Source organism: Coregonus lavaretus (genome assembly GCF_964263955.1).
Source record: "Coregonus lavaretus genome assembly, chromosome: 3".
Lineage (NCBI taxonomy): Eukaryota > Metazoa > Chordata > Actinopteri > Salmoniformes > Salmonidae > Coregonus > Coregonus lavaretus.
The window spans coordinates 50,614,379-50,637,866 of record NC_139990.1 but is presented as its reverse complement, the minus strand read 5'-3'; the positions used below and the strand labels follow the sequence as shown (position 1 = coordinate 50,637,866).

At 43.1% G+C, this 23,488-nt stretch overlaps 2 protein-coding genes across 2 annotated transcripts; one reads left to right on the top strand and one right to left on the bottom strand.

Moving 5' to 3' along the window:
- Positions 1 to 3,437: 3,437 nt before the first annotated feature.
- On the bottom strand, positions 3,438 to 15,100 carry rbfox1l (RNA binding fox-1 homolog 1, like; the record flags this gene model as incomplete). Its single annotated transcript, XM_084152974.1, has 12 exons — positions 3,438 to 3,482; positions 3,673 to 3,754; positions 4,497 to 4,564; positions 4,667 to 4,706; positions 4,830 to 4,968; positions 5,212 to 5,271; positions 5,667 to 5,724; positions 5,969 to 6,061; positions 6,188 to 6,241; positions 6,379 to 6,558; positions 10,178 to 10,408; positions 15,014 to 15,100. The coding sequence occupies 12 exons, from the start codon at positions 15,098 to 15,100 to the stop codon at positions 3,438 to 3,440; spliced, it is 1,137 nt and encodes a 378-aa protein (XP_084009100.1).
- Positions 15,101 to 16,873: 1,773 nt separating this feature from the next.
- Positions 16,874 to 18,777, top strand: LOC311108957 (small ribosomal subunit protein uS4). Its single transcript, XM_084151738.1, has 4 exons — positions 16,874 to 17,011; positions 17,112 to 17,234; positions 17,563 to 17,749; positions 18,524 to 18,777. The coding sequence occupies exons 1-4, from the start codon at positions 16,915 to 16,917 to the stop codon at positions 18,699 to 18,701; spliced, it is 585 nt and encodes a 194-aa protein (XP_084007864.1). The 5' UTR covers positions 16,874 to 16,914; the 3' UTR covers positions 18,702 to 18,777.
- The last annotated feature ends 4,711 nt before the right edge of the window (positions 18,778 to 23,488 follow it).

The following is a 23,488-nucleotide window of genomic DNA, read 5'->3' as shown; positions in this document are numbered from 1 at the left end:
AGAGGAGGACCTAAAGAGGGAAAGAGAGGAGCAGAGGGAAAGAGGAGGACCTAAAGAGGAGCAGAGGAGCAGAGGGAAAGAGGAGGACCTAAAGAGGGACAGAGAGGAGCAGAGGGAAAGAGGAGGACCTAAAGAGGAGCAGAGGAGCAGAGGGAAAGAGGAGGAAATAGATTTACAAAAAAGAGAAGAAATAGACAGCACAGTAGAGTGAAGGAAAGCAATGAGCTGAGAAATAAAGGAAGATGGTCAGAACATTTAGAAAACTTTAAAATAGAAGAGATACATAAATGACAGAAAACAGAAAAATAATAAATAGGAAATTAGTTATAGCTTAAAGCTAACAGAAAGATAGAACTCACAAGTCAGGTAAAAGAATCAGAAGGTTGTAATGTTAGTATTATGAAAGAGTTTATATTAATAGAGAAAGTAAATACCAAAGCATAGAGTGAAGCAGAATTACAGAAATGATCAAAGCCAAGAAAAGTAAAAGTGGCACAGCTAGATGACTACAAGACAGCTAAGAGGACAGTGTGTAAAAAGCAAAAGGAGAGTTTAGCAAGAAAGAGGAAATATGAAATAAAGAGAAAAGAACTGCAGAAAATCAGTAGCAGAGGAAAAGCGCAATAAAATTCAGAAACCGAAGATGGGAAAAGAAAAAGCAATATTGAGTAAATAGAAGACAGCAAGAGGAAAGATGAAGCTAGGAAAAGGAAAATAAAGCAGAAATGCTGTTGGGAAAATAGAGAAGAGGGCAGCAGAAGTAAGACGCCAGGAAGGAAACATTACAGTGAAAGAATATAGGACATGTACAATTTAGAGAAAGACATGATGACATACGGAGTCAAGATGGTGAGGAAATTATTTGAAAGTGTCAAAGCAGAGAAAGAAAGTTTAGAAAATGAAGACAATAGCATCAGGCAAGAAGAGGACAGGAAAATGTTAAGAAAGACAGAAAGGGTGAAGAAAGACAGAAAAGGTGAAGAAAGAAAGCCATAAGATAAATACAGAAAAGGTGAAACGGATAAAGAGTGAAGAAACATGAGAAAAAGTTTAGCTAAATAAGTAAAACATTGCTATTAGATTGAAAGAAGGGGACATTATAGATATGATAGCCATGCATAAAGAAAATGGAAAAAGAACGACGTGAAAGCAGAGGAGTTTGAAATAGAGAGAGCGAGAGAGAGCGAGTGTAATGTTTACTGTTCATTTGTTTATTATCTATTTAACTTGCTTTGGCAATGTAAACATATGTTTCCCCATGCCAATAAAGCCCTTAAATTGAAATTGAATTGAGAGAGAAAGAGAATGAGAGAGAGCGAGAGAGCAAGAGAGCGAGAGAGAGAGAGAGAGTAGAAGTAAAATGTCTCTTTTTCCATATTATACATTGTTACTAGGTGTAAAAAATACCCTGATGAAGGCATCACAGTCAAACCGTTGTTGAAATTGAATAATGAAATGAATCAGTAAACAAAGCAGTAAAGAAAGAGAGGGGAAAACATACAAAAACTAAAGATGAACTTTGCATAAAGAAGAGGTACAGCCCATAGGTTGAAACATGCAATAAGACCACACAGTAAAGCAAGGCAGGCACAGGGCTGGGTGTCTAGGTACTATACTGCAGCATCCCTAGAACCAAGCATACAACATTTGAGATACTAAACTCTAAAATGAAGTTACATGCGCTGATCTTAAATTAGGATTCAGTCCATACAGTACAAAGGTACTAAACCAGAAACAGTTGCATAAACATATGCAGACAGTAATTTCTGTAGTGCACTCACAACCTTCTTGCACTGGTATCAGTCAGCCTCAGAGCTTACAGTTATAGTAGAGAAAAGGAACACAGAATATAAGTTTGAGCAGAAGAAGGAAGGACTGCAAAAAGAGGCATTGAAAAAGAGAAACGAAAATTACAGTAATCAAAGAGAGGAGAGGAAAGGGAAACGTAAACAAGGTTTTATTGAGAGGTCAACAGCAAACAGACAACAGTCAATCTAAAGTACAGGATAGAGAAGGAGAGATGGAACCATAGAATTAGAACTCATCTGATTCTTTCTATGGATAGAACACAGATTCTCAAACAGAATGGAGAGATGCAGGCGAGAGAACAGGAAGAGGAAACCGGACACAACATCATAGAGTTTAACAGGACAGAGGAAATAAGGGAAAGCACCATAGAGGTTACATGCTCGTCAGGCAGAGCAAAATAATACCCAGAATGAGGCTGCCATAGAAAAATGATAGAGTGGGTTAGGGAAGTTTGGCGAATAGCTAGTATTTAACATTGAGCATTATGCAAAGCAGAGAGAAGATAGAAGCTCAACAATGAAAAATATAAATAAATGTTTTGTTACAGTTAATTTGTTGACAGAGAAGTAATGGCTCCTGAATGCTCTTTTGACAAGTGAAAAATGTTTAGAATCAGAGGTAGATTGTTAGGAAAACAAAAACAAATGTACATTTTATGCAAATTATAGTTTTAGGGATCTAGAAGCATTTATGGCCGGCAGGGATGTAGCTCAGTTGGTAGAGCATGATGTTTGCAACGCCAGGGTTGTGGGTTTGATTCCCACGGGGGGCCAGTATGAAAAAAAAATACAAAAAATAATGTATGCACTCACTAACTGTAAGTCGCTCTGGATAAGAGCGTCTGCTAAATGACTAAAATGTAAATGTAATTTAAAAAATATTACTGTGCACATTAACAATACCAGTACCATTGCTGTCTCTCATAGCTTGTGCTTTGTTAATTGAGTATTGATGTCGTCACATACTCCCACACACAAGCACACACACACACACTTCAACGTCCTCAAACAGTGCGCTACATCATTGACAAAACCAGTGTCATCAAAAATAAGTAATTTAACTGTATAAAATGTCATTGTACTCTACAATTTCATTCTTGAAATGTCGAAAGCTCAGACGTTGATAAAAAACGTTTTTTTACAAATGTCACCATGTAGAGAAACCAGTATTGTTGTGCCACTTGAGTTGCAGTATTGCACCATGAAGTCCAGCCAATGAAAAATAAAATGGCTCACATTCAACTCTCTCTGTTAGAATATTGAAAGAGTAGCTTATAAAGCAGGTACGGAGGCAGAAATCTTTACATTCTTAAACCCTGGAACAAATTAGTGGCACAAACAATACAAATGAAGTGTAAAATAAAGGTTTTAAATAACTGTCTATAAATTAGATCAGGCTCTTTATCCTATATGTATTCTCCGATAGAATAAATAGTGAATAGCTACTACAGTATTTACACGTTCAGTCGGTTGGATTTTACAGTCTCCCAAGGGAGGAAGGGGGTCAGACAGGAAGTGACACAGAGCTCAGTGATATCATAACCTGTCCTGCATTGTTGTCCTGGGACTGGCCAATCCTGGACGAGGTGGCGGGGTCACAGAGCGGCTTCCAGGCTCCCATTGGGCAGCTCAGTAAGGGGTGAAGCGGTTGTATCCTCCTCTGTACAGACTGGCCTAGAAATAAGTAGAAGATATGATAAATGATGGTGGATCGGTGCCCACTGGCGGGTTGAGGCTGATTCCTTTTTGAGGCTTGATTAAAGTCTGGCTCGTGGCTAGAAACAATGGTCTGGATGACATAGTGGGTCACATGAACACTTTAAAAGTTGGAGTGGTACTGCTTATGAGTTTTAAAGAGGCTCACCATTGTTCCGACTCCGTATGCTGTCGTGGGTCCCACTGAATGGTGGTAGGGATCCGTTGCAGCAGCATAAACTCGGCCATATCTGATGGACCAACAAAACAAAACCCAAATGAGAAAACATACTAAACCAGCCTAGACGTTACATAGAAAACAAAAATCCGGGAAACTCAAATTAGTATGATATGTTAAGTTTGGTATGGTTACATAAGACAGCAGGATACTTAAGGCAAAAATGAAAGGAGGGTGGGCGGTTCGGAGTGGATGGATGGGCGTATTACGCAAACGTCATGTTCGAATTTCATCACGGACAACGTTGCAACTACTTACTACTTTTTAGCTACTTTGCAACTACTTAGCATGTTAGCTAATCCTTCCCCTAACCCTTTAACGTAACTCCTAAACCCTAACCTTAACCCTAACCTTAAACCCTACCCAATGTTAGCCACAACAAATTTGAATTTGTAATATATCATACGTATTGCAAATTCGTAACATATTGAACGAATTGTTGTAATTCATAACATATCATAGGAAATGGATGATGGACGTCCACTAATTAATGCATACCATACCAAATGTAACATATCATACTAATTTGAGTGTCCTGGATGTTGGTTTACTATGTTAGTCCAGGTTACTAAACAGGTGTGCTAGTACTGTGTTAGAACAAACAGTGAGCCCCTATAGAACAGACTTGAAGACCACAGAACCTCAGCATCAGAGTGCTGCTTATCTCATGTTCTAAGTCCCATTTGAAGGAAAAATTCCTTCAAATCCTCATTCAAACGGAGTCACATTGTCAGTCATTGGGCGCTGCTGCTCACCCATCACTGTACGTTGCTGTGGCTGCGGATGCTGATTGGGCGACTCTGTACGCTGCAGGATACCCGCCCTGATAGGAAAAAATATATTCAGAGACAAGATAAGCTTTTAGCTAAACACAAGGCAGACAGCCTGAAATTAAGATGAAATCAGAAGAAAAACGTTAACTTACATAGACTTCAGCTCCATATAATCCATCTTGGTACACCACACTGAAAGGAGACATTCTATCATTCATACATTAAACAGTGAAAATTAAAACATTTACTTACACTTACAATGGAAATTGTTATTAATTATTCAAATATATTTTTTGAAGATAGAAATGATCTTACCCAGGGTAGGCGGGCATGGCAGTGGGTGTGGCTGCAGCAGCTGAGCGAATTGTGTTGTAGACAGCCCGGCCCCGCCCACGCAGCGGTGAGCCCCGATAGGCCAGGGTGGGAGTAGCTACGGGGTAGGGGAAACTGGCAACTGAGGAGGGAGAGAAAGAGAGAGAGCTTACAGTACCCACTAGGATATGTACTGTAGCGACCCTGCCTTCATAAGCGTGTTTATTGACTCCCCCAAGGGAGCATGCTTTCTTAGAGCCATCTAAAAGAGAGTTGAGTATCACAGATGGGATCTGAACACGGGTCTCCCACTCTGGAAACCCATGTCTTAACTATTGATTGATGAAATAATCAAACTCACCCGAAAACTCACATTGAAACTCACCGGTGTAGAGTTCAGGTGCATACATCGCTCCCATGACAGGGTTGATCTTCCATCCAGGGGCTACGAAGAGAGAGAAAGAGAAAGAGAGAAAGAGAGAGAGAGAGAGAAAGAAGGAGAGAAGGAGAGAGAGAGAGAGAGAAGGAGAGAGAGCGAGAGAGAGTGAGAGAAAGATAAAAAGAGAGGAGAGAGAGAGAGCGAGAGAAAGAGAGAGAAGAAGGGATAAGTTGAGAGAAGGAGAGAGAGAGAGAGAGAGAAAGAGAGAGAAGGAGGGAGAAGTTGAGAGAAAGAGAGAGAGAGGTTAAACAACAAGTAAAGGAGAAAAGAGACAGTGGAGGTCATGGAGAATAAAGGGAACACACAGACACAGTTCAGAAGTACAGAGTGCATGTCCAACCCCTCCCACAGGCCATGGAAAGGTGTCCAAATAACTTTAGGTATCTTACTTGAAACCTCACCATTCACAAGAGGTGTTTGGGGCTTCTTGGTAACTATTCTGGCTGTAGCATTGTTCACCTGCACAGACAGAGAGGACAATTTCTTAGACAGACAGACAGACAGACAGACAGACAGACAGACAGACAGACAGACAGACAGACAGACAGACAGACAGACAGACAGACAGACAGACAGACAGACAGACAGACAGACAGATAGATAGATAGATAGATAGATAGATAGATAGATAGATAGATAGATAGATAGATAGATAGATAGATAGATATTCAAGATAGCCATACTATAGATAGTTATTCCTCACCTCAACCTTCCTCCCCTCAACGATCGTTCCGTTCAGTTTTTCCCTCGCTCGGTCTGCCTCCATTGCGCTCTCAAAGGTCACAAACCCAAAGCCCTGAGAGACGGAAGGAGAAACATTTCTGATCGTCCAATTTGTCATTGTCTTGGTAAGGCAACAACAACATGGCAACCAGGTGTCATTCATTCAGTTTGTAATTTCTGATATTGAGTGGTCTCTCACCTTTGACCCTCTCTCATTAAAGATAATCTCCACATCCAGGATCTTGCCAAATTGCTGAAAGACAAAACCAGATCACAATCTTGTCAACAGGTTATCACTGAGGTTATAAGAGATTACATAATGTCTCGTAGGATGACATCATGTCTCGTAGGATAATAAACCCTGACATAACCACTAGTTGTGTCTCTCACCCCAAACATCTGTCTGAGGTCTGGGTCTCTGAAGCGGAAGGGGATGTTGGAGACGTGGAGGCGTTTGGGCTGAGCCTTGCCTGACACCTCCTCGTCGCTACCACTTCCTGTTCCGCCCCCTGATGACACTGACACGCTCAGAGCCTGGGAGTCAGAGGTCACCGGAACCAGGGCATCGTCCTGGGAGATAGAAGAGGAGGAGGAGAGGAAGAGAGGAAGAAGAAGAGGAGGAAAAGGAAGAATAGAGGAGATGAGGAGGAAAGAAAGGAAGTGAAGGAAGGGGAAAGGAAGGAAAGGAGCGAAGGAAGAAGAGGAGGAAGAGAATAGACAGAGGAAGAGCAGAAGAAGAAGAAAAAGAAGGAGAAAAGGGTGGGGAGCAGGAGGAGGATAGAAGGACAGAGAGCAGGAGAAGGATATAGAAAAGGTTTCAAGGGAAAGGTAGAGAAAGAATGGGGGAGATTACAGAGGAAAATAAGGACATGTTGCCAATTGGTCCATGCACTTGTACACCTCTGAATAAACAACTAATTTACAATTTAGTAAAAGGATTCTGAGATAAAGCAGATTTTTTCTTCAAATCTATCAAAACAGTTCACATGTTCTGGTACAGTGTCCAATTACAGAGGCATCACATTGCATTAGAAAAATGTTGATCATTTTAATTGAATCAAGTGATCACAACTCAGTCCAAATAAGCATTCAGCACCCAGTGATCCTTTTCAGGCAGGAGTGTGGAGGTGTGAACAGTACCTCATTTTAGTGAGGCGTTTAAATACATGCCCGTTAGAAAATATCAAAAGATATGTACACAAGAGGAGGCTGGTGGGAGGAGCTATAGAAGGATGGCCTCAATGTAATGGCTGTAAAGTTGTTTCCATGTGTTTGATGTGTTTGGTACCATTCCATCGATTCCATTCCAGCTATTACAATGAGCCAGTCCTCCTATAGCTCCGGGCACCAGCCTCCTCTGATGTACACTAATAAAATATTAGACTACATAGTCATGTTGATTCAGTTATAACAACCAGCAAATATAGAAAGTAGCAGCTCCCCCAACAGAAAGACTTTGGAGGAACTGTAACTAAATACAATATCATACTGAACATAATTGTGATGAATTATACTTAGAAATTCATAATAACTAGGTAGTTCAGGTGACATAGATTATATAGACACGTAAACAGTAAGCCTGCAGGAATACATTTTCATAATATAATCTCATTAAAATGCCCCCATGCAAAACCATACAGGATATAGTAATGTGCTTCAAAACCAAAACATTCACTATCCCACAATGCACCACGATGCCACGATGTGTTGGTCCTCCAAAAACCAAGGGATTATATGAGTCCAAACCAGAAAATTAAGATGAAAAATATTGCACAAAAAAATCAGTGAGCGAGAGCAGTGGGGGAGAGAGGAGAGAGAGAGCAGTGGGGGAGAGAGGAGAGAGAGAGCAGTGGGGGAGAGAGGAGAGAGAGAGCAGTGGGGGAGAGAGGAGAGAGAGAGCAGTGGGGGAGAGAGGAGAGAGAGAGCAGTGGGGGAGAGAGGAGAGAGAGAGCAGTAGGGGAGAGAGGAGAGAGAGAGCATTGGGGGAGAGAGGAGAGAGAGAGCAGTGGGGGAGAGAGGAGAGAGAGATCAGTGGGGGAGAGAGGAGAGAGAGAGCAGTGGGGTGAGAGGAGAGAGAGAGCAGTGGGGGAGAGAGGAGAGAGAGAGCAGTGGGGGAGAGAGGAGAGAGAGAGCAGTGGGGGAGAGAGGAGAGAGAGAGCAGTGGGGGAGAGAGGAGAGAGAGAGCAGAGTGCAATGTGAAAAAAAATAGCAAAAGTGAAAAATATCTTTCAATTGAAAATCTAAGTGAATGCAGGCTTGAAAGAAGTCAGATAAATATTAATGCAATTCAAAATACAGATCCTAATATGCAGAACTAAAAACACAGGTATTATTAGCATTATAATATAGGAAGGCTGATAGAAAGAGATAGAGAGTGCACAATGTCTTCAGAGCAACGATAAAGAATAAATTAAACAAAAAGATAAAGTGAACAAGGCAGGAACTTGCACAAAAAGCTTGGGTTGGGGTGAGGAGTGGGAGCTGGGAGGCATAGTGCTGGGCAGGGTCAAAGTTGAATGTTCTAAATGTCAGTTTGGGGTCACGGTGCTGCTTTTTTCTGCCAAAGGTTAAAGATCATTACTCAAGATTCCGAGGGGGCATGTATTAATGGGGTAGAAACAGAGGGAGGGGGATAGAGAGACACATTCACGCGGAGAGAGAGAGAGAGAGAAAAAAAGACAGAGAGAGAGAGAGCTTCACACAAACACATACAGTACATACTGTACAGGCTACTGCTGTGTTGTTATATACTGGCTTCCCATGGCAACCATAGTTAGGACAGCATGGTTCACACACACACCATCAGAGTCCCATCCACACACACACACACCAGAAACAGGCTTTGGGGAAGTGGGACAGTGGAGAGAGGGTGGGGGGGGAGTGGAAGAAAGGGTTGGGTGGGTTGGGTTGGATGTTGGTGTCATGTCACGATGCAAAATTGATTTCTGAACCTGGCCGATATTTCGGAGGGGGGGGGGGGGGAGGGGGTCACCAGGTCGGCCTCCCCCGTTGACCCCACCTCCATGATGTGTGGCGGCGTCTCAACTTTCCCCCGAAAATCAGGATGGACCTTGTAAGTCAGGGGCTCTAGTGATGGAATATATAAACGTGGCCATAAAAGTCAGTTATGACATGAGAAAGAGCTGCTGAGGCAGGGAAAAGGACTTCACAGTCACAATGCATTGACCTTTATTCACCATTCACCTCTGTCTGTGTCTAGAGTAATGACCTACAGTAAATGAAGCCTACCAGGACACTGGACATAAACATACAGTACATGTACATGTTTTCCTCATTATAAGTTCATTAACTGGCCATTGTTCCTAATGAAAATACACAAGTTCCCCATCAAATACATGTCATTTTGTGCTGTAGGCTATATGAAAATAAATACTAGGACATTTTACATTGAACCCTGATAACTTATGCCATAACATATACCAAAATACATTTCAATTATAATCCTACATTGAAATACTGTGTTGTTCCATTCTCCTGTGTTGTTAACTTTTCCTTTCTCAACTTTCTTTACCCCAACCCCCTACCAGTAACCTGATGCATGATCTTACACAGACATACTGCATGTTAACAACTTTGGGATTACCTGCTCTATTTCCAGATAAATGGGAGAGGGAACGAGAGAAGGAAAGAGAGAGAGAGATGGAGGGGATTCACTTTCAAAAACGAATCCCCTCTCAGCTGCCCCTATCTGCTCTGCTGGGTGTCAGGGGAGATTCCCCTACATGGGCACAGGAGTGGAGGTGGGGAGCTAAACATAGAAGTACTATGGTACTCTGTGTGTGTGTGTGTGTGTGTGTGTGTGTGTGTGTGTGTGTGTGTGTGTGTGTGTGTGTGTGTGTGTGTGTGTGTGTGTGTGTGTGTGTGTGTGTGTGTGTGTGTGTGTGTGTGTGTGTGTGTGTGTGTGTGTGTGTGTGTTTGTGTGTCTGTGTCTGTGTCTGTGTGTGTGTGTTCCATGTTACTAACAAAGAATTTCCTCAAACTTTGTATGACATGTTGTCGTTGATTAGAATAAAATCCCCTCCTAGAAATATGTTACAAACAACATGTGATTCCCCCCTATACACATACAGTATCTACATATCTTGATTAAAAGGTATCTCTGTCTCTCTATCTTTCCTGGACACTACTTCTATAGTCACACACCTCCAGTCTATTATGTTGTTCTTACCGTGCTATTGGCTGCCAGAGTGTCAGCCCCTTCGTGTTGTGGGCCCTGATAGACTCTGAGCTGGTGATGCTCCTGGTACTCTGAGTTGGGGTGGGCGGGACTATAGTCTAGAGGAGGAAGTCTGCCTGCAGGTGTGGGAGGAGCTTGTCCTGGTGGAGGGTATGAGGGAGGCTGTGCATAGACCTGGGGGAGGGTGGGGTCACCACTGCCGGCCTCCTGGCCTGGGCCTCCCTGTGATTGGATGAGAGAAGGGAATTGGTCAATAATCAATCAAAATAACATTGTCATAGTATCTATCCAACCTAGCTGTAGGATAAACCATATTGAAATTATAATAGTGGGTGTGACACTTGTTATAAGAAACAAATTATTCATTAATTACATTAAAATAGACCTTTTTGATTCACAGCATACATTCATTGACAATGTGTGAGTGTATCATGTAAGCACAAAGACCTCAGGCTTCATAGAAGTCATTTTCTCTGAGTCTTTGAGTGTGAAATATCACCTGGGAAATGTCTTATGGTTAAGTGGGGCTGGGCAGCTTAGATTTGCACAGCTGGTACAAAACTAGAGGCCCTTAAGAAAGATCCACACTACAATCCCATACCTACAGTACAGCTCATTGTGATGCGTATACTATTCCTTTTGAGGATTCATTCACGATTCAGCATCCTTTGAAAAAGAGTATCTGGCAAATACTCAATACTTTACCACTTATGCCAAAGCAGTGCACCTACAAACACTTCATGTAATGAAAAAACAACTCAGCACGGAACTGATTCCAGACTAATACCTTCAACGTCATCATAATCATCTAATCAATGTACCAAATCCATTCCAATCCATTGATTCTTCAATGTACCAAAACCAACAGCAAGTAAGCAGAGAGTTCACACAGTGAAGTGACCAATTATCACACAATGAAAAGTGATGGTGGTGACACAGACACACAATAGGAGAATAGATGATTGTCTTACCCCGTCACTGCATATCTGATGCTCTGGTACATTGTCCAACAACTGCCACATGTTTTAATGCCAGCTTCCACCCGCCCACTACACCATAAATTCGACTCAACCACCAATCACATCACAGGAGTGCTGGGGGAAGGGGGAGCAGGGGGGGGCTATGCCAGCTGTGGTCATTTGTACCTGTCAATCACTTTTAACCCCTCCTTCCCCTCCTCACAGAAACACACACTAAAAACTCAGGAGAGCTACCCACAAATCAGGAATTTCTACATTTAAAAGCTAATACTGTAGCCGTATTTCAACTTGCCCACTAAAAGGTCACCTCTAAGAATACTATCCTTATTAATACCCTGTTATTGCTGACATATTGCCTTGTAGACATTCCTATGCTTTGTAAATATTCATATCATTCCAATACCTTCTTTTTGACCAGACTCTTTGAAGAGACAAAAACAGGTGGGCAACATTTGAGTAGTTTTATATCGTTCACATTATAACACAGTAATAAACCCTTATATCTCTACTCTGAAACCTAGGTCAACCAGAAGATCGGCAAAGCCATTAGTAGATTTTTGTGTTGTCCTTTACAGTTGTAAACATAGTTAGTGTCACAAGGTCTAAAGGCCTATATATCAGACTGGCTGTAATTTAATACAGATTCATGTTGTTCTCTCCAACCTCTTCTCCTCCTCCCACCTCTCTCGCTATCTGTCCATCAGCTGTTGCACTCATCGGATGGGGGGAGATAGGACTGATTGTGAAATTGAAGAAGGCGAAGTGGAGGGAAGGTGTGAGAGCTGAACTGATCATTTAAACCTTGTATGATAAGCCGATTCTGATATGTAACCCAAGGAGAGTGTCCTACATTCTCATAGGTCTAATAAAACAGTGTGTCTACTGCAGGTAAAACAGCATCATCAAAGGTCTTACTATACTAAGATATGAACTAACACTCGCACTTGTCTTTTCCTAATAGTACTGACTTTGCTGATAACTTCATTTATTGAAGAAAAATGTAGTTGCTATGATTGTGATATGTGGTTGTCCCACCTAGCTATTTTAAGATTAATGCAGTCGCTCTGGATAAGAGCATCTGCTAAATTACTGAAATGTAAATGTAATGTAAAATGTAAGATATACTATCTTAGTTCACTATAAGTGGAACAGGAACACCTTGTCTGTGTAGGTCTCAGATTCTTCCTATCAAACACTTTCAGTACAAAGGACACGATTTCTCTTCACAGACCACACATGTGTTCCTCCTTTACCTCTGAATTCTTAATTTATAAGTTCCACTGGGAGATGGTCAGGAGTGAGACTGATAACATCTTGAGTTTATTAGGTCTCTAGAATAGATTTACAGACATATCATTTACAAGGTTAGTCATTTAGCAGATAATCTTATATAGTGTTTTCAAATGGGCCGAAACAACAACCATATCAAAAAACATCATAGTAAAACCTTAAAATATAAAATTGTATTTACATGTACTACTCTGCATCCGGTCTGCTAATATTGGAAGGCATGGGTGTTGTATATTTGGGTTTATTCCAGGGTTGGCGCATAATAATTCAGCAAACTGTCCTTTTAGCTTTCACATGGCAGGTCCTGGCGATCATGTTTTAGTACACACAGTAACTGGGCCATGTTAGAGGACATGTCAACACAGACACACATGCCTGTATTGTGTCCCTCGCCCCACCTCACCCCCAATATCTGACCTTCCCAAGCTCACACCATACATGGAGAGTGCCAGAGAGGGGGTAGATAATATAATCTATTTGATACTAGCATTGGCCAGCTTCACACACACAAACTATCTCTCTTTGTCTCCCACTCCCAGTACAGTATTACATTGTCAGTAAACAAACATTATACACAGTATCTCTCCATGTGTCTCAACATTTTTCCTTGCAGTCTTTTTTTGATTGCCATTTGTTCCCCTCTGTCCTTCCTCCCCCTATTCAGCTGTCAGGTTTCAGGGTCAAAGGCTCTGAGACAGGTGGTTGCTGGGACAGCTGCTGGAGGATTTACACTCCGAAGACGACATCAAACTGCAGATGTGCCCTTTAAGAGGGCTCATATAGCCGAGGATACAAACGCACGGACAAAAACATACGCACACACCCTATGGCCTACTATATTCAGTATGTTTACAATGAGTGTACAAAACATATTTCCATTACATAGACTGACAAGGTGAATCCAGGCAAAAGCTATGCTACCTTATTGATGTTAAATCCACTTAAGAGTGTAGATGAAAGGGAGAAGACAGGTTAAAGAAGGATTTGTAAGCCTTGAGACAATTGAGACATGGATTGTGTATGTGTGCCATTCATCAGAGGGTGAATGGGCAAGACAAAATATTTTAAAATATTTAAGAACGGGGTATGGTAGTAGGTGCCAGGTGCACCGGTTTGAGTGTGTCAAGAACTGCAACGCTGCTGGGTTTTTCACACTCAACAATTTCCTGTGTGTATCAAGAATGGACCACCCCCCAAAGGACATCCAGCCAACTTGACACAATTGTGGGAAACATTGGAGTCAACATGGGCCAGCATCCCTGTGTAACGCTTTTGACCCCTTGTAGAGTCCATGCCCCGACAAATTGAGGCTGTTCTGAGGGCAAAAGGGGGTGCAACTCAATATTAGGAAGGTGTCCCTAATGTTTTGTACACTTAGTGTATATTACATACAGTATACAGTAATATGGAATAGGTAATATGATCACAAACACAGATCATCAGACATTTTACTCCGCTGGTATGTTCTGATCATAGCACAGTACACTGGTCCTCATCCCCCTACTCAGGCTACACACTATCAGGATATCAGGATACCCCCTTATCTACAGACTGCATGACAGGGCAGCCATCTCTCTCTGTGTTAATCTACTTTTCAAGGAACAGGCTAAAAATACAGGGGCTGTGACACAGAGAGACAAGGAAGACAGTTTCCAGACACACATCATATCTGTGCTGGCATTCACCAACGGGTTGTCAGGGACTCACACACACAACACACACACACACACACACACAAAACAACCTGTTGGCACCACTGAGACCTGCAGACTAAATATAACTGCCAGTATGTCCTTGCATTTGAAACAAATGGGTTTGGCGCTATCAACAGTATTTAGGCCTAGATGCAGCTGTTTGCAATCTCATCACACAAATATATGCTGGCAACCAGTTGCTGTGACCCACCACTACATTTTGCTGTGAACTACTCTGAAATAAACATAATATTTTTTTTTTTTTAATCCAGTTCAATAAACCACTTTGCTATCATCATCGCGACAAACACAAACAGTGTTATTTATATTGCGTAATACTGTGCCTGAATACATTTCATCTGAATGTACCTTTTGATTTCACAGGCCCTCCAACCTGTTGTTTGTGTCATGATGACATGTCATTCCACGGGCCAGTGATTCAGCATATTCAGTGATTCAAAACCATACTATCTCAATGACGCTTGAAATGAGAGCCATGTATACAGAATTAATAATAATAATATGCCATTTAGCAGACGCTTTTATCCAAAGCGACTTACAGTCATGTGCGCATACATTTTTACATATGGGTGGTCCCGGGGATCGAACCCACTACCCTGGCGTTACAAGCGCCGTGCTCTACCAATTGAGCTACAGAGGACCACATTCAATGGGGGACATGTTTGCACCAACAGCTATGCAGTATAGTTTGCTGATCTCTGTATGTGGTTCTGGGTCTACTGACAGAGTACCAAGAATGACTTTCAATGCTAGACGCCAGACCTAAAACATGGTAGGAATAGGGAGAGAGAAGGAAAGGGAAAACAGAGGGATTGAGAGAGAGAGAGACAGAGGTAGATTACCTGTACTAGGCTGGGGTAACATTGGGCACCCTGGGGATAGACGGGCAGTCCGTAAGGCTGAAGAATCACTGTAGGAGAAGAGAGCATGGTGCATAGCCTGAAAACCACCAGGAGAGAGGGAACGGTGGGGAGATGGGAGGACAAAATAGGGTGAAAGGGAAAAGGATGGTATGCTCAGAGGAGATGAAAAAACAAGGCAGGAAAATCTAATAAGAGAGAGTAGAATCCAAGTGAAGAAAACACAGAAGGTCCAAGTGAATGAGAGGAAGAGCAGTAAAGTCAGAAGGATAACTGTCAACCATCAACCTCTCAGCTTTGAAAAAATAAAAACAAACTCCCTTAACCAAGAAACAGTCAGCCCATCTAGGTAGGAAGACAGGATATGGCAGAGAAATTAGAAAGAGCACTGCTGTGTGTCTGTCAGCCTGTCAGTTGGTCGGCCTGACAGACAGAAACACATGTAAAGGGTCCCGTTTCAGGGTGTTATAAATAGTCGCTGTCTCTCTCTCTCTACCACCTCAACCCCCCTCTCTCAATCTGTCAATTAGCTACTAGGTACCATATGCACACTCTTCTGTTGTGAGTGCACATGCAACATGTTGTTTGAGTGTGTGTGCTGGTTAGTAGGCTATCACTATTCTAAAAGCATTAGCTACCCTTGCAAAAAAAAAACGAATAAAACAACACACTCAGACTGGTCCATTTGTTGTGTGTAAATCTCTGCTCTCTGTCTCCCAGTAGCACTGACAGTGGTGGCTGTCAGAGATTTATGTGACAGCTGGGTCTCACACACACACACAGCCCTACATAGGATGCCGGGCTAACACACACACACACACACACACACATTTTTGGAGACATTTTCTAAACAATGTTCAATATTCGAACATAGGCCTACACAAAAGCTCACATTTACATTTTAGTCATTTAGCAGACGCTCTTGTCCAGAGCGACTTACAGTTAGTGAGTGCATACATTTTTTCATCACAAAATAATACATGGTATACCTAGGTGATCCAACGTTCATTCCGTGTAGTACACTAGACTAGATAGTTGTTTGAAAAGTTCGTTGTTCTTGTTCAGCAAGTGAACAGAAACGGTTTTGGTTTAACTAACAAAGTCGTAGTTTTAAAGTTGAACAACAGAGGGAGGTATTTCACCAACTGCTGCTTTGAAGTGGGTGTCGTCACATATTGATGGGACATGTAGTTCGCGGGATCCCTATAAATACAGGAGAAATCCAATTTGACTTCCTCTTTATCGCACTAGCCTGTGGAATACAGGTAATAATGGACTGTGTTCTTTAGTGTCTGTATTTCCATAGAAGTAGGGTCGCAATGTTGTGAAGTATTGAATGTATACGTTTAGTTGTGCATTTCGGTAACAACGACGAACATCTTTTGTATATTTTTTGGCATAACTTCTGCCTTATTCGTTCATGTCAGTCGGACACGCACTTTACAACGTGGTTAGCACGCTAACGTTAGCTAGCTAGCAAGAGTGACATGGCGCCGGTGAGGCCAAACGTTACTGTGCCGTAGTAGTCGATACATCTTCTCAAAGCAATCCTTAGACGCTAGTTACTTGGCTAGTTAAATAGCTAACATGTTCCCAGTGTTGGTTTCAACGGATTAGTTACACTACTTACTTAGTAACTACAAGGATAACCACTAGCGGAGCCTGTCTCAGTAAACTGACCATGATCCATACAATTACATCTACTTATATCTTGCTAATAGCATAACTGCCTTATTACACGTGCTAGTATTAATGGGTGTGTGACTTATATGATGGTCTGCAGACTATTTAACATGGGTAGAAATTCAGTATAGCCACTTGTGTAATCGCTATGTGGGAACTAAACAGCCATATCAATTATTCCTCAGGCACGTTGACCAACCATGCCCGTTGCCAGGAGTTGGGTTTGTCGCAAGACATATGTCACACCCCGCCGCCCCTTCGAGAAGTCTCGTCTTGACCAGGAGCTTAAACTTATCGGTATGTGTGCAAATAGCAGGTTTTGATTCATATTTATATTGAAACTGTTGGTCTCTAAATACCTTTATCTTTATTAAGTAAGTTAACTTTAATCTCTCAGGGGAGTATGGTCTGAGGAACAAGCGTGAGGTGTGGAGGGTGAAGTTCACCCTGGCCAAGATCCGCAAGGCCGCCAGAGAGTTGCTCACTCTGGATGAGAAGGACCCCAAGCGTCTCTTTGAAGGTACACCACACCTAGATTGTGCTTTGAGCTATATTTTGACTGCTCATAGAAATGCTTTGAGCTGTTAGCTAGTAAGACATCGGCCAATGATTAAAAAAAATTGATATTCAGATTGTCTGTGGTGTCAAGAATTCCTCGTGAATGAGGCCGTCAGTCAGATTTCCAGATGCCCTAAGTCAGGGTTATTCAGATCATACCCTACGAGGTCCAGAGTACTGCTGGTTCTGTTCTACCTGAATTAATTGCACCCACCTGGGGTTTCAGGTCTCAATTAGGTCCAGATGTAGTTGAGGGCCCTACCTTGTGATTGAAAATGGTTGTCTCCTAGGTAACGCCCTGCTCAGGCGCCTGGTGAGGATCGGTGTGCTGGATGAGGGCAAGATGAAGCTCGATTACATCCTGGGCCTGAAGGTGGAGGATTTCTTGGAGAGGAGGCTGCAGACGCAGGTGTTCAAGCTGGGCCTTGCTAAGAGCATCCACCATGCCCGCGTTCTCATCCGCCAGAGGCACATCCGGTAAGCTGAGGGAGAGGGTCACTAGATTGCCATGCTAGAAAGGACAAGTCGGTAGATCATTACACAGGTCTGTTACTTTGAATTTCGTCTATGATACATTTGTGACGGGTTGGTGATAAACCGTTTGTAACATGTATTTTTCTAAAATGTTGTCTTTCTCACATGGCTACACTAACCGTTCAGGTGACTATTGTTGTGAGGTGACTCAACTCATGGGATACTTTCTCAATCCTTAGAGGGCCTCCCAAACGATAGCGCATCACTGAGCGTAGTTTAACGTTTCAGCAAGGTCAATTCGGTAACAAACCGTATACCTTGTCTATGACTGCCCAGAGCCAATCCTGCTGATCAAGAGTGGGCAAACAGTTTCAGGAAGGTCAATGCAGTAACAAACTGTATACCTTGTCTATAAGACTGCCCAGAGCCAAGCAAGAGGCAGACTGCTACCATGGCTTATTGGCTGACAGGTAATGTATGGGGGATTGCACCTCGGGCAGATATGTGGACCAATGGTCATGGCAAACTCAAGTGTATGCTGTGTATTTGACTTGTAAGGCAATTGCAGGGTCTTCAATTGAGTTTGGTAAGAGTAGCTTACTCATCAGGCAGGCCGATGATTAAAATGAATATTCAGACTTCCTGTGGTGTCAAGAATTCCTCGTGAATGAGGCCTGTCATTGATGCCAAACTATTATCCCCATCTAGATGGTTATTTGTTTAGGCTATTAAATGGGGGTGGAACATCACTCATTCATCTCTCCTTTCTCCCTCCAGTGTGCGCAAGCAGGTGGTGAACATCCCCTCCTTCGTGGTGCGCCTGGACAGCCAGAAGCACATTGACTTCTCCCTGCGTTCACCATACGGTGGTGGACGCCCCGGCCGTGTCAAGAGAAAGAATGCCAAGAAGGGCCAGGGTGGTGCTGGAGGAGCTGATGAGGAAGAGGAGGATTAAAATGGAGGCTGACTGGGGGTGTTCGTGTCTGACACTTCCTGTTTTTCAATAATAATAAAAATTATTTGACCACAAATTGAAGTGTCATTTTTACTTGATATGTGGTGGAAACTGACGCTAGTTTTACAGCCTCTGCAAAGAGAATTTTTTAAAAATCAAAATAACTTCACAGATCTTCATTGTAAAGGGTTTAAACACTGTTTCCCATGCTTGTTGAATGAACATAAACAATTAATGAACATGCACCATACCGTAGGCAATTAAGGTCAGTTATGAAAACTTAAGGACACTAAAGAGGCCTTTCTACTGACTGATACCCAAAAAAAAGATGCCCAGGGACCCTGCTCATCTATGTGAATGTGCCTTAGGCATGAGGACTGCAGATGTGGCCAGGGCAATAAATTGCAATGTCCGTACTGTGGGATGCCTGAGACAGGACGGACAGCTGATCGTCCTTGCAGTGGCAGACCACGTAACCACCTGCACAGGATCGGTACATCCGAACATCACACCTGCAGGACAGGTACAGAATGGCAACTGCCCGAGTTACACCAGGAATGCTCAGACTGTCCGCAATAGGCTGAGAGAGGCTGGACTGAGGGCTTGTAGGCCTGTTGTAAGGCAGGTCCTCACCAGATGTCGCCTATGGGCACAAACCCACCATCGCTGGACCAGACAGGACTGGCAAAAAGTGCTCTTCACTGACGAGTCGGGGTTTTATCTAATCGGGTGATGGTCGGTTTTGCGTTTATCGTCGAAGGAATGAGCGTTACGCCGAGGCCTGTACTCTGGAGCGGGATTGAGGTGGAGGGTCCGTCATGGTCTGGGGCGGTGTGTCACAGCATGATCGGACTGCGCTTGTGGTCATTGCAGGCAATCTCAACGCTGTGCGTTACAGGGAAGACATCCTCCCTCATGTGGTACCCTTCCTGCAGGCTCATCCTGACATGACACTCCAGCATGACAATGCCACCAGCCATACTGCTCGTTCTGTGTGTGATTTCCTGCAAGCCAGGAATGTCAGTGTTCTGCCATGGCCAGTGAACAGCCCGGATCTCAATCCCATTGAGCATGTCTGGGACCTGTTGGATCGGAGGGTGAGGGCTAGGGCCATTCCCCCCAGAAATGTCCGAGAACTTGCAGGTGCCTTGGTGGAAGAGTGGGGTAACATCTCACAGCAAGAACTGGCAAATCTGGTGCAGTCCATGAGGAGGTGATGCACTGCAGTACTTAATGCAGCTGGTGGCCATACCAGATACTGACTGTTACTTTTGATTTTGACCCCCCCCCCCCTTTGTTCAGGGACACATTATTCAATTTCTGTTAGTCACATGTCTGTGGAACTTGTTCAGTTTATGTTTCAGTTGTTGAATCTTGTTATGTTCATACAAATATTTACACATGTTAAGTTTGTTGAAAATTAACGCAGTTGACAGTGAGAGGGCGTTTCTTTTTTTGCTGAGTTTAGATGTTTGACATTTTATGGGAATAATGTAATTCGGTCCTTTGCTCTGCGTTGGATATTGGAGTGACAACTAGTCTAATTTTATTTGTCACATGCTTTGTAAACAGGTGTAGACTAACTGTGAACTGCTTACTTATGGGCCCTTCCCAACAATGCAGAGAAATAGCTGAAAAATAACACTAGGAATAAACAATAACACACTGACTAACCATAACTTGACTAGAGACACAGGGTACCGTGTCCATGTGCAGGGGTACTAGGGAATTGACATAGATGGTAAGTGACTAGGCAACGGGATAGATGAACGGTGACCCGTCAAGAGGGCAAAAAAGGGTCAATGCAGATAATCTGTAGCTATTGGTTAACTATTTAGCAGTTTTATAGCTTGTACTCTCAGGTACAGCCGGATATAGGGAGGTCGTTATTTGCAGATGATGGGGCATTATGGAAGAGGGGAAGAAATGTGCCATACATAGTCAGATGAGGTAGAGCAGTGGGCATTAATGTGGAGATTCAGGTTCTCTGTAGAGAAAACTCAAACAGTGTTCTTTACCAGGAGGAAGGTGGGAGATTAGGTATGCTTGAGGTTATATGGGAGAAACTTGGAGAGGGTGGGGGCCTTCAGGTTCCTTGGGGAATACTTTGACACTAGACTGACCTGGGCAGAACACATTGAGAGAGTGGTGGGAAAGTGTAAGAAAGTGCTAAATGTGATGCGCTGTCTGACGGTGAAGGGCGTTCCTCATTGAAGACCATGTATGTTGCATTGATCCGATCTGTAATAAACTATGGCAGTATAGCATATGGTTCGGCAGCCCGGACCTCATTGGAAAGACTAGATGTCATACAGGGGCAAGGACTCAGAATATGTAGTGGGACGTTTCGGACGTCCCCAGTGGCTGCATTACAGGTGGAGATGGGGGATATGCCATTGCAGATTAGGAGACAGCAGCTGGAAATGAATTATTGGGTCAACCTACAAGGACATGGGGTGTCTCATCCTGCGAAAGGGATTTAACAGGCATGCTGGGAACATGAGCGAAGACAGAACACGAGCTTTGGGTGGTTGGGTAATACCCAGGCGAAGGAGATGGGACTGTATGGAAGGGAGTTTAGTCCAACGGTAGCTATTTCTGTAAATCCACCATGGCTACTCCCGCCTCTAGTAGTTGATCTAGAAGTGTTGGAGAGACTACAGAAAGATAGGGAGAGTGTTGATCCATCTGATTTGTTTAAGAGACATCTGGATACTGTGTATCAGGATTTTGTGGCCATTTACACAGATGGTTCAAAAGATCCAAGGACAGGACGTACTGGGTCAGCATTTGTAGTGCAGGAATGTGGGGTGGAAGTCAGGAAACGTATTACAGATCATCTGGCTGTATATACAGTGAGGGAAAAAAGTATTTGATCCCCTGCTGATTTTGTACGTTTGCCCACTGACAAAGAAATGATCAGTCTATAATTTTAATGGTAAGTTTATTTGAACAGTGAGAGACAGAATAACAACAACAAAATCCAGAAAAACGCATGTCAAAAATGTTATAACTTGATTTGCATTTTAATGAGGGAAATAAGTATTTGACCCCCTCTCAATCAGAAAGATTGCTGGCTCCCAGGTGTCTTTTATACAGGTAACAACCTGAGATTAGGAGCACACTCTTAAAGGGAGTGCTCCTAATCTCAGCTTGTTACCTGTATAAAAGACACCTGTCCACAGAAGCAATCAATCAATCAGATTACAAACTCTCCACCATGGCCAAGACCAAAGAGCTCTCCAAGGATGTCAGGGACAAGATTGTAGACCTACACAAGGCTGGAATGGGCTACAAGACCATCGCCAAGCAGCTTGGTGAGAAGGTGACAACAGTTGGTGCGATTATTCACAAATGGAAGAAACAACAAAATAACTGTCAATCTCCCTCGGCCTGGGGCTCCATGCAAGTTCTCACCTCGTGGAGTTGCAATGATCATGAGAACGGTAAGAAATCAGCCCAGAACTACACGGGAGGATCTTGTCAATGATCTCAAGGCAGCTGGGACCATAGTCACCAAGAAAACAATTGGTAACACACTACGCCGTGAAGGACAGAAATCCTGCAGCGCCCGCAAGGTCCCCCTGCTCAAGAAAGCACATATACAGGCCCGTCTGAAGTTTGCCAATGAACATCTGAATGATTCAGAGGAGAACTGGGTGAAAGTGTTGTGGTCAGATGAGACCAAAATTGAGCTCTTTGGAATCAACTCTACTCGCCGTGTTTGGAGGAGGAGGAATGCTGCCTATGACCCCAAGAACACCATCCCCACCGTCAAACTTGGAGGTGGAAACATTATGCTTTGGGGGTGTTTTTCTGCTAAGGGGACAGGACAACTTCACCGCATCAAAGGGACGATGGACGGGGCCATGTACCGTCAAATCTTGTGTGAGAACCTCCTTCCCTCAGCCAGGGCATTGAAAATGGGTCGTGGATGGGTATTCCAGCATGAAAATGACCCAAAACACACAGCCAAGGCAACAAAGGAGTGGCTCAAGAAGGAGCACATTAAGGTCCTGGAGTGGCCTAGCCAGTCTCCAGACCTTAATCCCATAGAAAATCTGTGGAGGGAGCTGAAGGTTTGAGTTGCCAAATGTCAGGCTCGAAACCTTAATGACTTGGAGAAGATCTGCAAAGAGGAGTGGGACAAAATCCCTCCTGAGATGTGTGCAAACCTGGTGGCCAACTACAAGAAACGTCTGACCTCTGTGATTGCCAACAAGGGTTTTGCCACCAAGTACTAAGTCATGTTTTGCAGAGGGGTCAAATACTTATTTCCCTCATTCAAATGCAAATCAATTTATAACATTTTTGACATGCGTTTTTCTGGATTTTGTTGTTGTTATTCTGTCTCTCACTGTTCAAATAAACCTACCATTAAAAGTATAGACTGATCATGTCTTTGTCAGTGGGCAAACGTACAAAATCAGCAGGAGATCAAATACTTTTTTCCCTCACTGTACAGGGGAGCTGATGGCCATACTGTTGGCCTTGCAGTGGGTGGAGGAAGTCAAACAAGACAGAGTAGTTATTTGCTCTGATTCATGTGCAGTGTTAATGAGTCTCCAGTTCTTTAGCTCACATAGCAGACAAGACCTGCTTTATGAGGTGCTACAAACCCATGGCAGGATTAGACAAATGGGTATAAAGATAAGATTTACTTGGGTCCCAGCCCACGTGGGGGTGGAGGGGAACGAGGCAGTAGATGTACTGGTTAAACAAGCACTTAGTAGTGGGGATGTTGAAGTTGAAGTTTCAATGAGCAAGGCAGAGGCAAAAAGACTGAT

Bases quoted from the DNA above. Each gene is read 5' to 3' on its own strand.
- LOC311108957 (XM_084151738.1), top strand. From the start codon at position 16,915: ATGCCCGTTGCCAGGAGTTGGGTTTGTCGCAAGACATATGTCACACCC. The intron at 17,012-17,111 runs GTATGTGTGCAA...TTAATCTCTCAG, and splicing joins CCAGGAGCTTAAACTTATCG to GGGAGTATGGTCTGAGGAAC. The intron at 17,235-17,562 runs GTACACCACACC...GTTGTCTCCTAG, and splicing joins CCCCAAGCGTCTCTTTGAAG to GTAACGCCCTGCTCAGGCGC.